The sequence below is a fragment of the Haliaeetus leucocephalus genome, unplaced genomic scaffold (genome assembly GCF_000737465.1).
Source record: "Haliaeetus leucocephalus isolate CR32 unplaced genomic scaffold, Haliaeetus_leucocephalus-4.0 Scaffold668, whole genome shotgun sequence".
In the NCBI taxonomy this organism is placed as follows: Eukaryota; Metazoa; Chordata; class Aves; order Accipitriformes; family Accipitridae; genus Haliaeetus; species Haliaeetus leucocephalus.
Genome location: NW_010973104.1, coordinates 1,286,836 through 1,300,581, shown reverse-complemented (window position 1 = coordinate 1,300,581; position 13,746 = coordinate 1,286,836). Strand labels below are relative to the sequence as shown.

The 13,746-nt window shown below is 51.7% G+C and overlaps 3 protein-coding genes across 4 annotated transcripts in view; 1 reads left to right on the top strand and 2 right to left on the bottom strand.

Moving 5' to 3' along the window:
- The window catches only part of NIP7 (NIP7, nucleolar pre-rRNA processing protein), a 1,197-nt gene extending 338 nt beyond the window's left edge, over positions 1-859 (top strand). The window contains exons 3-5 of the mRNA XM_010579542.1: positions 56-194; positions 302-442; positions 543-859. Of these exons, the coding sequence (XP_010577844.1) occupies positions 56-194; positions 302-442; positions 543-662 (400 nt within the window). The 3' untranslated portion in view covers positions 663-859. The remainder of the gene's footprint in view (positions 1-55; positions 195-301; positions 443-542) is intronic.
- Positions 860-1,520: 661 nt separating this feature from the next.
- On the bottom strand, positions 1,521-3,760 carry TMED6 (transmembrane emp24 protein transport domain containing 6). Its single transcript, XM_010579541.1, has 4 exons — positions 3,566-3,760; positions 2,316-2,442; positions 1,944-2,095; positions 1,521-1,745 (listed from the first exon to the last, which is right to left on the bottom strand). The coding sequence occupies exons 1-4, from the start codon at positions 3,758-3,760 to the stop codon at positions 1,521-1,523; spliced, it is 699 nt and encodes a 232-aa protein (XP_010577843.1).
- A 1,088-nt stretch (positions 3,761-4,848) lies between these two features.
- Positions 4,849-13,746, bottom strand: part of TERF2 (telomeric repeat binding factor 2) — a 9,253-nt gene continuing 355 nt past the window's right edge. The window contains exons 2-10 of one of the 2 annotated variants that reach the window (XM_010579538.1): positions 13,540-13,635; positions 12,858-12,988; positions 12,462-12,548; positions 11,648-11,794; positions 10,875-11,290; positions 9,932-10,318; positions 7,612-7,697; positions 6,859-6,911; positions 4,849-5,834 (exon numbers count right to left, since the gene is read on the bottom strand). In XM_010579538.1, the coding sequence (XP_010577840.1) occupies positions 5,676-5,834; positions 6,859-6,911; positions 7,612-7,697; positions 9,932-10,318; positions 10,875-11,290; positions 11,648-11,794; positions 12,462-12,548; positions 12,858-12,988; positions 13,540-13,635 (1,562 nt within the window). In that variant the 3' untranslated portion in view covers positions 4,849-5,675. The remainder of the gene's footprint in view (positions 5,835-6,858; positions 6,912-7,611; positions 7,698-9,931; positions 10,319-10,874; positions 11,291-11,647; positions 11,795-12,461; positions 12,549-12,857; positions 12,989-13,539; positions 13,636-13,746) is intronic. The other variant, XM_010579540.1, reaches the window with a different exon arrangement.

The following is a 13,746-nucleotide window of genomic DNA, read 5'->3' as shown; positions in this document are numbered from 1 at the left end:
GGTCCCGGTCCCGGTCCGGGGCCTTGGAGCCACTCCAGCTCTGCTCTCTTCTCAGTGAGAAGCTGCTGAAGGTGGCTGCGAGCATCCCCCGGGACAGCCTGGTGTCCCTGGGCACCTGCTTCGGAAAGTTCACCAAGACGCAAAAATTCCGGCTCAGCGTCACGGCCCTGGACTTCCTCGCACCCTATGCCAAGGTGGGACATGGTGTGTGTCCCCCGCCCCGACCCCCAGCCGGCTCCCCCCTGCCCCGTGCCAGGCCCCCCCCGCCAGCCCCTTCACTTGCTCCGGGTTTCTTTTGCAGTACAAGGTGTGGGTGAAGCCCGGCTCGGAGCAGTCCTTCCTCTATGGCAACCACGTCCTGAAGTCAGGCCTGGGCCGCATCACAGAGAACACAGCCCAGTACCAGGGCGTGGTGGTGTTCTCCATGGCCGACGTCCCGCTGGTGAGTGGCCGGCACGGCCCCTGCACTTTCCGGGGCTGGGGTATGGGTACAAGGTGGGGGGAAAACTCTCTCTCACCTCCTCCCCTTCATCCCCCCCCAGGGCTTTGGAGTGGCCGCCAAGTCCACACAGGAGTGCCGGAAAGTGGACCCCATGGCCATCGTGGTGTTCCACCAGGCTGACGTCGGGGAGTACGTGCGGAATGAGGACACGCTGACCTAAGGGAACTCCAGCACTCCAAAGATGTGAGCGTTCCTAGGCAGAACAGACTTTGTCCTGCATTATTGGTGCAGTAGCGGCGTAGAGAGCCATGAGGAACCCACTCCGAGTGGGGCAGAGGGGCTGGGAGCCACCAGCACGTAGCCCCACAACCCCAGGGGGGGCTGCTGCCAACACGAGGAGGAGCTCCCCCCATGCCAGACCTGTCCCTGCTGTCACATAAAACCTGTTCCTTCTCCCAGAGTGGCTGTTGTCTAGTGCGGAGCCTCGGGGGGGGGGTGGGCAGCTCTCACCCCTGCTGCTGATCTCTGCCTCCCTGGGGCAGCGCAACACACTGGGGTGCTACTCCAGAGGGGAGAAGCGCCGCGTTCAGTTCAGTTTGGCAGATGAGGCCGGGGGGAGGCTCGCAGCCTGGGGCTGAGCTGTCAGAGGCTGACTGCCGAGCTTCAGGGAGGGAGGGAGGGAGCAAGCAGGCAGCTGCCTGAAAGGCAGGACTTGCTTTGCCCAGGCTTGCAGAGGATGGACAGCAGGCAGCAGGCTGCAGTCACTCCCCATAGCGTGTGCCAAGGGTTCCTTTATTGGGCGTCTGGTAGAAAAGGCACATTGGGACACCGTAATGGTGGGTTGGCGTGTAACAAACTGATGCAGCTCACGAAGCTGAGGCGATCACGTTGTGCTTTTCTCCTGTCGGAGTGGTTTCAGCTGAGGCAGGGCTAGAGCTGGAGGCAGGAGCAGGGGGAGCTCTCTTTCCTCCTCCTCAAAGCAGGGTCTGCCCTTCTCTCCCACTCTGTGAAGGGGCAGAGAGGCAGCTTGGTTACTGAGCGCTGCAGGCAGCGGTCCTGCCCGCAGTTCTGGGCACTGCTAGCACTTCTGCCTGCTATTGGTTTGCACGTTGAAAAGGCGCTTCAAGAAGTAGAGCTGCAGCACCCCAGAGAGGACAATGACGCAGCTCTGAGCCATTGACCACCAGTTGACATAGTTGTAGTTGGACTCCAGGAGGAAGGAGTCGGCCCCTTTCCGCATCCGGGCGAAGTTGTAGAACCGCCACATGTGGAAGATGTGGATCTGTAGCTTCCGGATGCTGACCTGTGGGAGAGGTGGGTGCTTGGCAGCGGGGCCGCGGCAGAGCCTGGGGCTGGCAGAGCCGTTCTCAGACCTGCCCACTGGGCTCAGCATTAAATTAAGCTGCAGCTCAGGCAATGGCAAACGCCCTTCTCGGTTCCCTTGGGAGGATGTGCCCATCCCTGCTGTGTTGGAGCACCCTGTGGTTGCCTTGACACTCACCCCGATTGCCTCCAGGGTGTTGTTCAGTTCTTTCCTCTCTTGCGGCTGCTTGTTTTCTGTGTTGAAGCCTTCATAGTAGACACCAAAGTTGAGATAGACCTGCATGAAGCCAAAGTGGTTGTGCTGGTTGTCCAGGCACAGCTGGTAGAAACCTGCAGAGACAAATGGGGATTGTTGTTCCCGAGTAGAAATGCTGCTGCCAGGCAGACCTGTCCCCAGCGCCCGACCCTCATCCTCCCTATTAGGGAGGGAGGTGTGATCAGACTGATCAACACTCTGGGAAGCGCTGGCTGGCTGGGCAGGCTCAGAGTTGCCGTGCCTGCCTGCCTGCAGCTGGCAGGTGGGCTGGGCAGGGACCGCGGCAGTGGAGACCTGTCTCCTTCGTGAGGAAGTTGATCTGTCCTCGCACATGCTGGGAAATGCCAAGCTGGAAGCCGTTGGGGTCGCTCGCCGTGGCCAGGATGTCCCTGTTGGTGGCAATCCCTGTCGCCCGCTGGACCTGGAGGCAGGAAAGACCCGAGGGGCATTCGTGGGCCTGACTCTGCACCCAGGAAACAGAGGGGAGCCCACAGGAGCACTCGTGTGCGGCACAAGGACCCAGCGGGGACCCGTGTCTATTGAGGGGTCCATTTGGAGCTGCCCTCCTTCGTCACTGTGAGCCAAGGCCAGGAACAGCCTCCAGTGAGCTGCCAGCTACACGTAAAAGAAAAACCCACAGCCCTGAGTAATGAACCCCACGGTTCCCAATGCCCGCTCACAGTGCTGCAGGTGCTTGCACAGACCCCCACGTCTCCCACCCCAGCTCCCTGCCGCCTGGATCGGATGCTGCCGGCACTGCTGCTGCTGCTGGCCACTGGAGTGTTGGGAGATGGAGCTGTGCCGAGCCCCAGGGCCGTGCCGTGTTCCTGCGGGACCGCTCTGCCGAGCGCAGAGCTGGGGGAGAAGCTGTCAGTGCCGGGCACGGCCGTGCCCTGGCTCTCCTTCAACCAGCCTAGTGTAAACAGGAGCTAAAAGGGCTCTAGTTTTCCCTGTGGGAAGAGGAGGGAGCACAGGGACAGGCAGATAGGGCTGTGCCCAAGACCTTCAGCGTGCCTTCCACCTGCAGCTCAGGGGAGAGCCAAGGGCTGTGCAACAGCCTCCAGCCAGCCCAGCGAAGGGCAGAGCTCCCTGCAGCGCCAGGACACCCCACAACTCTCTGCGAGCGAGCTCTGGGTGCTTGGGGACCATATCCGGAGCTCTCGGCACCACTTTCTATGGTTTTAAAACATGTATTTTAAAAAATAAATGGGATTGATGCTGGAAATTGCCTAAAAAAGCACGGTCCCTGAGATGAAGCATCCAAGCAACTGCAACCATTCCCTGTCTTGACTGAGGACCTTCCCCACGCAAGGGAAACTGCCTCTGCCCTGGAGGCAGTGGGTCTCCTTCTGCACCGAAGCCTGGTCGCAGGACTAAGGCAACAGAGGATTGCCCACCACCAGACCTGCTGCACCCTTGGAGGCGGCAGCTGGCACCGGCTGCAGAGCTGCTGTGCAGGACTGATCCAGCACCACCATTCCCCAATGCCCATCAGCAGCTGCATTGTGCCAACAGCTTCCCGGGATGCATCCCGCAACACTCACCTCGTAGCTGAAGAAGAAGTTGCCGCTTTGGTACGCGAACTGCCAGAAGCACTCCACGGTGCCGGCGGGGATGACGATGGCAAAGTCGTAGCGATCCGCCCCGCGGAAGAGGGGATCCTGGCTGGACCCGCTCAGGGGCTTCGTCTCGGGGCAGCCGGCGGGGCTCAGCAGCACCAGGAATGCCAGCAGCAGCATCCTGCTTCCCAACCTCCAGCGCTTCCTCCGGCCAGGGCAGGGCAGGAGCAGGCACCCGAGGTGGCAGGGGTAATTATTAACCGCTCTGCAGCGGCACGCGGCAGAGCTGGGGCTGGTGTCGGGAGGAGCGTGGCATGGGCTCTGCTCCTGAAGGTGATCTCGGTGCAGAGCAGGAGCCGGTCTGGCTCATCCATGTTAGAGCTCACCCAGCTGAACCTTTTTGCAGAGGCTGAGGCTGCTGCAAAGAAGCACCACAGTCCCCATCCAGCCCTGCTCCTCTCGCTGACCAGCGCTCTGCCAGTCTGTATCTTGTGAACAAGCAAATTAAGCAGGAAAAATGTTTTACTCCAAGAAACTTCCAGAGTAAAGCTTTGGGCTGCAACACCCTCTCCGCGCAGCCTGCAGCTGGATCCTGGCACAGAGAAGGAGAGTGGGCTTGGACCCACGCAGCACGAATGCATCTCCCACCTGGGCACAGCACCGGCATGACCAACAGGCACTGCCTCACACTGGCAATTATTGCTCCAGCTTGCAGCTCACGTCAAGCCTCTTCGCCCTGGAACGGGCCTCTGCAGAGGCTGGGGTGCTCTGACCCCATGGAGACAGTTTTACAGGCAGAAGGGGAGGGAAACGCACAGCCACAGCCAGGTGAGAAGGGAAGCTCATTGCAGCAGCTGCTGCTGAAGGACAGAGGGGAAAGCAGGTGTTTCCAGAGAGACTTCTCCCAGCCCTGGCTCTGCAGGAATGGAGCCAAGAGGGGCTGCTTTTAGAAAATGCCCCCCCATACCTCCCGTGTCCTTCAACAGAAGTCTAGTCCAGAAGCTTCTGCTTCATGCCGAGACCAATGTGGCAGCACCTCATACCATCAGGGCATCGCTGTTCCACCCCGAACAGCTGCTGACACAACACCCCCAGCCCTGGCCAGCAAAGGGGGAGCCCCGCAATCCTGGGGTGATGCATAGCCCAGCAGGGCAGCAAGCAGGCAGCACCCCAAACTGCCGCATTTCCGCCCCCGAGGTATTCATTCACACTTACAACTCCTGAAATACAACAAGAAAGGAACTTTATTTTACAGAAGACCGCTCAGACATGGACTCCAGCTTTGGCACCTGAAGGGAGGAAACACACGGTGCTCTTGGAGCTCATATGCTTGCAGGGATTGCACACAGGAGGAGGACCTTACCATGAAGGAGAAGTGCCAGTAAAACATGACCAAAATCAGTAAGCACTTGAACTTTTAATGTGGGAACAACTGATGTTTTAAGTACTGAAACAAAAAATAATGTTTTTAAAGCCTCAACGATAGGAGGGAGAAATTCCCACTTGCAGACTAGCCATTTACAGAGCAGAAAGAAATGTGTGAAAAAAAACCCAAAAAACTAAGCAGATTGCCTTGCCTAAATCTCTTCTTCTCCCCAGAAGCTCTGGGCCTATGTGCTGCTGCTCTCCCACAGGGGACTGAGTGCAAACAGATGAAACAAGCAATTCACAGTGTAGACAATTAAAACACATAAAAATAGCCCCTGATGGGATTATCCTGCCCTTTGACAGCATCTGAGCAGAGAAAACTGTCATTTCAGCAGCCCATCAGGTTGGGATTCATTCTACAAAGGCTGCAGTTGTCAGGTGGAAAAGGAAGTCCCCATCCAGGCTGTTTCTGAGCGTGTGCAATCAGGCTGCGCAGCTTCTGGCAAACTGCAGAAGACCTAAACAGCAGCTCCAGCTCAAGACACAAGGCTCCTCAGTTCTTGTCAGACATGGTTTCCATCTGCTGCAGAGGGGCTCACCACACCAGTCCCAACACACATCAGGGACAAGCACAGCAGCCTCCCTGCTACCATTTCTCTGGTCCATCTTTCGAAAGAAAAGTAAGAAGGTTTGTGCACGGAAAGTCCTGTGGTCCAGGCTCCCAGCCTTAGAGGATTCCCAGCTTTTTCATGGTCCGCCAGCGATCCTTGATCATCACTGGCGTGCGGTTCTGGAAGGGGTATTTCTGGCAAATGGCCTTCCATCTCCCTTCTCCAAACTTCTTCACACCCTCTTTGATCCACTCGCTCTCTTGTACTGTCCATTTCTACAAAAGAGCATATAAGCACTGTTCTGTGAGTACAGAGTGCAGTTTCAGGGAGGAGTTGCATTTGGCAGGGAACTGTGCTGGAACTCCTTCCTAGCATGTTAGCTTCCCTTTATCATCCATGCTAGTAACATAGAGGAAAGGCAGAGGTAGCACACACAACACTCAATAATTGGTTCACTGTAGATGTGCTCTCCTAACTGTTACAAGTAAGAGAAGTGTCCAGCTCCAGCACAAGCTCAGGAGTAGTTCTGCTTCCCAAAGCACAATACTGATCACATCAAAGAGGAATTACCTTTTGATGGAAGAGCAAACATCGGAGATACAAAATACTCACTACCTAATAGCATACAAGTAGAGTGTTAAAAAAGAAATAATCTGCAAGTTCAGGTCTGCTGGTCCCCTGAATTTTTGTACTGGAGACCATACACAAAATAATTGAAGAAAGCAGTTATGGGAAAAAAAGTGCTACATGGTGTACAGCAGCACAAGAGTAGCAGCTATCTTCCTACAAGCTCCTAGTAGCACCAAACTTGGGACTTCTTCTCAGGTAATAGCTGCCGTCTGCATGTCCCTCACCCGAACAAGATGCTGAACCTCTCTAGCACGTGGGAAACTCGGCAAACCTAGCTCTGAACCACATGCATCAAGGAAAAGGGACTTCACGCACATACCCAGTGCTTGGTGTGTGGGAGGCGTGCAGCTTTAGCCAACTACCAAACTGGGCTGTTTTAACAGAGAAACTCCAGCCAGCTCTGTGAATGCAAAGACCTGCACAAATTGGATCAAGCCTGGGTACTGCAAGCACCGGCCTCAGGAAGCATCGCTTTCCAAGCCAGCCTCTGGTGCTTCATTTAAAGCACAGCAGCAGCTTGCCCTGCTGTAGTGAACTGCAGGCTGCCGAGGAAGTGGTCTGAGCTGCAATCCTCACCAATATATTTCAAATTGTCTGACAGTTTGCTCTTTTATATGGACATGTCCTGATTTCAGGCCTTACCAAAAGGACTTAAGAGCTCCACATTACCTGTTTCTTGGAACCAAAGACTGTAGCATCGTGGCTGTTCGTCGCAAATGATGCTGAAAAACAAGGCAAGAGGATTACATTTCACCATAACTCAGGAGGTGCAGACCTCCTCGAGAAACTGCCTTGGGCTTAACTGCTGAACTATGCAGTCAGCCTACAATGAGAGCATCCCGTGACAAGACAATAAAACCAAACTCCTTTATCCCTCCCTTTTCTGCAGCTATAGCATGCACAGCCTTTCTGTTTCAAGCCCAATTGCTTTATGTGAAAGCTTTCCAATAAGGTCTGTTTTGTTTTAAACTAGCCAGTACGTCAAGAACAGGGGCATTCATCCAGGATGTGGCTACGCTGTATGTTGAGGCTGGAATTAGACACCCATTGTCCACTCCTTTTCACCAGCTAAGCTGCGTATCTAGCTGCAAAGGGGACTGGACTGGAAAATGGATCTGGCTGAAAAGGTAGACTTAACCTTTATTTCATGGCACTAAAGTGGGAATGGGGAAAGAGCTGTATTTACATCCTGTAAGCTAAGCATGATTAGTCTGAAACTTGAACAGGAGTTTTTGGCATGCATTTCAGCTCAGAGGTACAAAGAACAAATGTCTCAGAGTTGGACAGCTACCCATTTTCTTGGGCTTTTAGGATTTCTGGTTTCAAAATTCAGTCACACAGAAGGTAGAAAGACAGCCGTGAATAAGCCTCAAAGCCAGGATTATCATCAGTTAACACCTGCAACAGGGGCTCTGTTCTTACCCGCTTCTGAGAAGAGCTCATCCTCCTCACTCCAACTGTCTTTTTCTTCTTTGCCATATGAGCTGTTCCACCTTCCTTGGAAGGACCTGAAAGCAGGCAAGCATTTACTTTGGCTACTGGCTAGGGAGAATGTTTTAGGGGGAGAAGGTGCAGGGACACTGGGAGCCCAGCAGGCAAGCCTGTGATGGGCATACAGTGCAGAGAAATGTGCCCATAAAGTGATATATAAACACGCCGCCACCTCCTCCACTCCCCTCTGAGAGGGAATGAATCCTTAGGAGCCCCTATCTGAAAGTACTGTGTGCAATATATACTCAAATACAAGTGGAGTATTGTATTTTGTAGCCAGCATTTGCAAAAACAAGGGTATTAACTACACAATTAAGCACTTAAACAGACACACACAGCTGGACTTCCCAGGCCTTCGTGTATGGCACAGACTGGCCAAGAGCTCAGGGGAGAAGCCTTTAGTCTTCCCAAGAAGCATTTAATTCTTACTGTTTCACTACTAACACTTCTGAGGTCAACCGAGCTAGAGAGGCCTCTCCGTGAGATCAAGTGCCTCAATGCTGTCACCTGCTTCCAATCCTCAAGCACAAACTTGTGAGATAAAATTAAGTCTGCTAAAAAAGAACTTCAAAAGGTTCACCCCTGGCTGTCACATCCAATATAACTGAAGCCATTTATGATTACAAGAAAATAACTGTTCTCTTATTCTTCCTTGAAGTTGCCTCTTTCTTACACCTAAAGATTTGAGAACCAGCTACTGGCAGAGATGCACACAATGAGATTTCCAGACGGATGTCGTTAGCACCACTGCTACCATGAGTCCTAACATGTAAAGGCTTCAAGACAAGACATCCACAGAAGCAGCACAGACAATAAATCACTTTCCAGGTGAACTGGAGACCAACTTGCACAATGGCAGGGCTAAAACTCAAGAACTGCTCAAGCCAGCGGCAGCTGCATGGCAGCAGCCTCACTCCAGGCTCCTTCCTAATCCAGCACCAACCCTCGCTTCAGGCACCTGGCACAGGACAGGAAGGCATCACACCCGTGTTTGGCCCACAGTATGCTGGTCTAGGAGAGTTCACAAAACATCATCCTATCCTCATGACGTTCCCCAGCACCCTTAAAATAAACTCAGACATATCCTTGGGACAGCAACGTCAGCTGCAATGTACTACCAGAAAAAAATGAAAGAGATCAAGTGTCAGCACTCACAAGTCCTTGAAAGCGTAGGAAATTTATTAACTAAAATGACTCTAGGAGGTGGACAACGGTGGAGATAGAAATCCGTCCTCGGCATCATCTCTGACAGTTAGTTTAACCCTGAGCAAGACACACCAGCAAGGTGTCTGAGAGATTTCACCACTGTTTGCATTGATGCACACCTCTACTTGCAGCTACTCTTCTGTGCTTCAGAGAAAGACAATCCATCTCCAGAGCAGCCAAGATACACAGAGCACTGAGATCTTTACTGCACGCCTTTCAAAACCAAACCTTTGCATTCTTGACATTCTTAAGCCAGGAACTAATGGAAATTGTGTTCTAGTTATCTTTCAAACACATCAAGCTTTCCTCAATCCTCCCAGTTTCAGTCCTGGGGATCCAAAACATCATTACTGCTGGCTGCTGTGCAACGTCACTAAGCAAAAGAAGAGCAACTCAGATGGCAGGAAGCTTTGTTACACCACCTCTTAGCTTAAGAGTCTCATATCAGTGTTAATTTTAAGACTTCTGCTGGTAAGCCTACTTTGCCATTTTCTGTGGGAAATCCTTATAAAAAGGAAAAAACCCTAACGTACCCCACCTCTTATTGCAGTCATTTCAGCTGCAAGGTAAGTGATAACTCATACTGAAGAAACAGTCAGATAGCTACTACTAGAAGTTTCTTAACCAACACAGGTTTCAGGAAAAAAGAGCTTAAGCGAGGTCAGTGTTGAATTACTCAAGAGTTGGAAAGGAGAGTTTAATCTGTTCCACAAGATGCACCTGTGAACTCTTTCCAGCTTCAGCATCACTAACCAAAGTGCAGAGAAACACGTTACCTGCGATATGCATGCTGGAATCACCTACCAATACTAATTGCAGTACCTCTGATTCACTGCCAGTGGAAGCTGCATCATTTTCTCCTCATCATAAACCAAACAGTAAAGTGTAAGGACAACAGAGCCCAGTTCCACACATGCTAGCAGACACGGAAGATCAATATACTCATCTTGAATTAAAGGGTTTTGTTGTTCATGCTACCGATGTCAGCTGCAAGTCAAAAGATTGGGTGCAGATTAGAATATACCACAAGAGATAGGCTTCATACTTGGCGCTCTTAGTAGATACAGGCTGGTCATGCAATTTCTGAACAGGTCTGGAAGCAGAAGATACAACTGGTTCCTGGGAAGAGTCTGGGCTGTCACTCGACTCGCTGTACTGGCTGTCTTGCTCCATGACCAGTTTGCTTATGGTCAACAAGCGTTTGCCCTTATGGGATATTTCAGGAGGGTCTGAGATCTCAGAATCTTGATTCTCCTCTTCCTTCCGTCTCTTGGTTCTGTGGGATACAGAAGGAGACAGTTGCTTGGGGAAAGAAAAGTCTGTTTCATCCAGTTTGGTGAAGAGTGCATCAGAATCCTGGGAGTCCGACAAGATCTTGAAAGCTTCTCTCAGAACAGAAATCCCATACGTGGTTACAGTTCCAGAGGGCTGCCTACAAAATAAACAGAACTGAGCAGGTTGTAAAGATATCACCAAGGTGGCTCCACTTCACTGAAACCAGGCTTTTCCCCTACAGTGTGACCCTCAACAATTGACCCTAGGGTGCAAATAAAACCTACTGAAGAGGGCATTCCCAACCCTTCGGTCCGCCCTCCTTCTACATGGTGCGGCGTACCGGGGGAGCGGGTCTCAAAAGAACGTGCCCACGCTCCATGCGCCACTGGATGCCCTGCTATTCTTGACTAAGGGCGGAACCATACGGATACCAAACGCTGCTCCACGAGAGCAAACCTTCTGGCAGCCACTGCCCTCCCTCCCTAGTTTACAGAAGTACTACATATCTTCAGAAAAAAAACCCAAACCACCTTAACATTTTTACTGTGATCCAGACAGAAGTTACACTGATAGCCCTTGGGGCTTGCTTGGGCAGACCTGCTTGGGCTGGCATTCAGGGAGATTAAGAGCTGCCTAGACAGAGCAAACTATCCCTCAGAAGAGAACTGCTGCCACACTTCATCCACAATGCAGCGCCGGATTCCTCTGCCCACCTTTCCGAGTCCCTGTAGGACACTCCTGGAAGGTCTGGAGCTGCTGCTGCTGGTTCTTTAGATACTTCCATAGGCTCTGAAGCATCTTCCAAGATATTAACTGCTGCTGTGAGGTGCTCAGGAGTTGCTTCTGGGTCAGTAGCTCCTTCCATAGGCTCTGGAGCTGCTGCAGAGTCACTAGTTCCTTCCATAGGCTCAGGAGCTGCTGCGGGGTCATCTGCTCTTTCTGCAGGGTTGGGAGCTCCCTCCAGGTGTTCTGCTGTTTCTGCAGGCTCTGGGGCTCCTGCTGGGCCCTTTGCCCGTCCTGAGGGCTCGGGAGCCGCTGCCTCACCCTTTGGCCCATTTGCAGACTCGGGAGTCACCGATGAGTGTTTTCGTACTTTGGCATGTTCTGAATTCAAAGTCTTTTTCATTATCTTGGACAGAGAAAAAGCACGTAACCATTATAAAGATGTTTCCTCGTACAGGGTTCATGTCTATCAATTAAAACTTGTTACAGGGACTGAAAAATGTGTTCAACTGTATAAACTTTTTAGGAACAGATTCAATTTAAAGTATTTTGGATTCAACCCACCGTTAATTAGGTGCCTAAGCTCTAATTCATTACTGGCACAGAAGGCACGTAGAAGCCAAATTACTGTATTTCATTGCCTTGTGGCAAAGAAAGTGTCTGTTCTCCCCCAATCTGCATCTCGTGTCGTTTTCCTGCTGTCCCTTGCTGGGGCAGAAGCAAGCACAGGACGGGCAGCTAGGTAAGCAGGGCAGACATGTACCGTTAGCAGCAGTGGCTCCGAATTGTCCACATAGGTCTTCAGGAACTGAAACACGCTCTGCTGGAAGTTCTTGTAAGAGAAGTTTTTCACCACAGGATGAGTGAAATTCTTCTCCCGGATGACAGTCAGCAACTCGTTCCTCTTTTTCTAGAGGAGAGATAAGGATGCTCTGAATAGGTATGAGGATATAAATGACAACCACAGGAGCTAGGATCTGGGTGAGGATTGGGCCTTTCCCATTTGACATTCTCCAGGTGCAACTAATTTACACTGACATAAGGTTGGGAAAAGGGCAGAGAAACAGGAGAACCATCTTGTTTCAGCAGTTCTGACTTTTTGCTTCCAGTGCCCAAGACATTACACTGCCTACAGAATAGGAATGGGGACACTTTTTGCTTTCAGAACCAGCCCTTCTTAAGAACTCATGCTCTACATGTGAACTTGAGTTTGCCTCGAGACAAAGGATGAATTTTGATGGCTGCAAGACCCATGACGATATGTGAGGAAACATGAGTAACAGAGGGAGGTCCAAAGTAATGATTGACATGCTTTACAAATGGGTAACACTGAGGGTCTGTTGTTCAAGGAGGACTCTTTCCATTTCAGCACCCTTACCCTTTCTTCTTGTTCAGGTTTTCCTAAGAGGCATGATTCTCAGGGAAACAGTTTATGCCTGCGATATGGGTCACAAGTGCCCCCCCAATACCCTGTAAGACATATCAAGACCACCCCCAAATATCCCCGCTCCCCAGTACCCTGTAAGACATATTGCACAGTCCTCACACAGCCATCTTTCATTCCGGTGCATAATCACCTGGTTTCTGGGCTCCTTCCCTATATGCCTCTTGACAATTTTTGAAGCTTTATCAAACTCTCCATTTTTGATGCAGACAATAACAGCCTACAGAAGAAAACAAATACCAGTTTTTCTGCTGACATTGAATTGACCATACTCTCTAGATCAGCTTTGGAAAAGCATGTATCATAATCAAGTGTGGCACACAGGTAACAGCTTAGTACCAACTTACACAGAGAAACAACTTCTACATTAACTGATGAAGAAGCACGTACACTGAAGATACGCATTTGCAGCCAAGTCAGTACTAACGATGGTATTCTATACGTGAGGCAATTCCCACTGTCGTTTACACAAGATCTTTCTAAGACAAAAGATGAGCAGAGTATTTATTGAAAAAGAAAAAGGTCTTACAGCTTCCTTCACCATCTTCTCAACAGTTTCCATCGTCTTTTCAGCCACAGAGAATTCTCTCTGAATGAGCTCCAGGATGCTGATCGCTGATTCAAGAGGGGTGAGCTCCGCCTCTTTATCGAAGGTGCAATCTACAAGAATTCACAGCCATTGGTTTGGGAGGCGTTCACAGCGATGCCTTACAGGCAGCTAGTTATGTATTTACTCAGTTTGACTGCAAATTCTACAGCTACAGAAGATGAAGATGAGAAGGAATGGCAGGCTGATTGCCAAGTGTCTAAACTGCAAGATCCCCCCCAGGCATGGAAAGCTACAGAAACACCGCTTGACTACAAATAACTGATCCGGGGGAGCATTTCAGAAGCTACAAGGCTAAGCAGGAATCACAAGGCTGCTACATTCAGATAGCAGGACAGCCCTGGAGCTTGGGTTCAAGCACATTGCTCTTGGCTACAGCAGCACGATGCAGACACGAACAGTCACCCTCTCCGGCCCCTCACCCTCCTAGGAGAGCTCCTACAGCTTAACAGCTTCAGCCCAGACCTCTGCTCTGTGCAGAAACACAGATCCTGGGAGCTGCAGAGACACAGCCACAGAACAGGGTACACCCCGGCTGGGGGAGCAGGCTTCGAGCCAAGACTGGGGTTTCCCCAGGGCCTTGCTGGGAGCGTTGGGGACCCACCGAGGTTCTCGCCTTCCTCAATCCGTGACAAGAGTTGCATCATGCGCAGCATCTGGGCCACCATGGGCTCCTTCTCCAGGGGCCGCACAAGCAGCGCTGTGGGACGAGAGGCAGGTTACGCCGGTACCGCAGGGCCCAGTCCCGGTACCCCTGGGCCCAGCTCCGGGCCCAGCTCCCCCTCGCAGCCCAGCCCACGGCCCCCCAGCC

What these genes read in the sequence shown, in the direction of transcription:
- TMED6 (XM_010579541.1), bottom strand. Translation starts at nt 3,760, where the DNA reads ATGCTGCTGCTGGCATTCCTGGTGCTGCTGAGCCCCGCCGGCTGCCCC. An exon ending in ACTTCTTCTTCAGCTACGAG is followed by an intron (nt 2,443 to 3,565) that starts GTGAGTGTTGCG and finishes TCCTGCCTCCAG; the next exon opens with GTCCAGCGGGCGACAGGGAT. An exon ending in CTTCCTCACGAAGGAGACAG is followed by an intron (nt 2,096 to 2,315) that starts GTCTCCACTGCC and finishes TTGTCTCTGCAG; the next exon opens with GTTTCTACCAGCTGTGCCTG.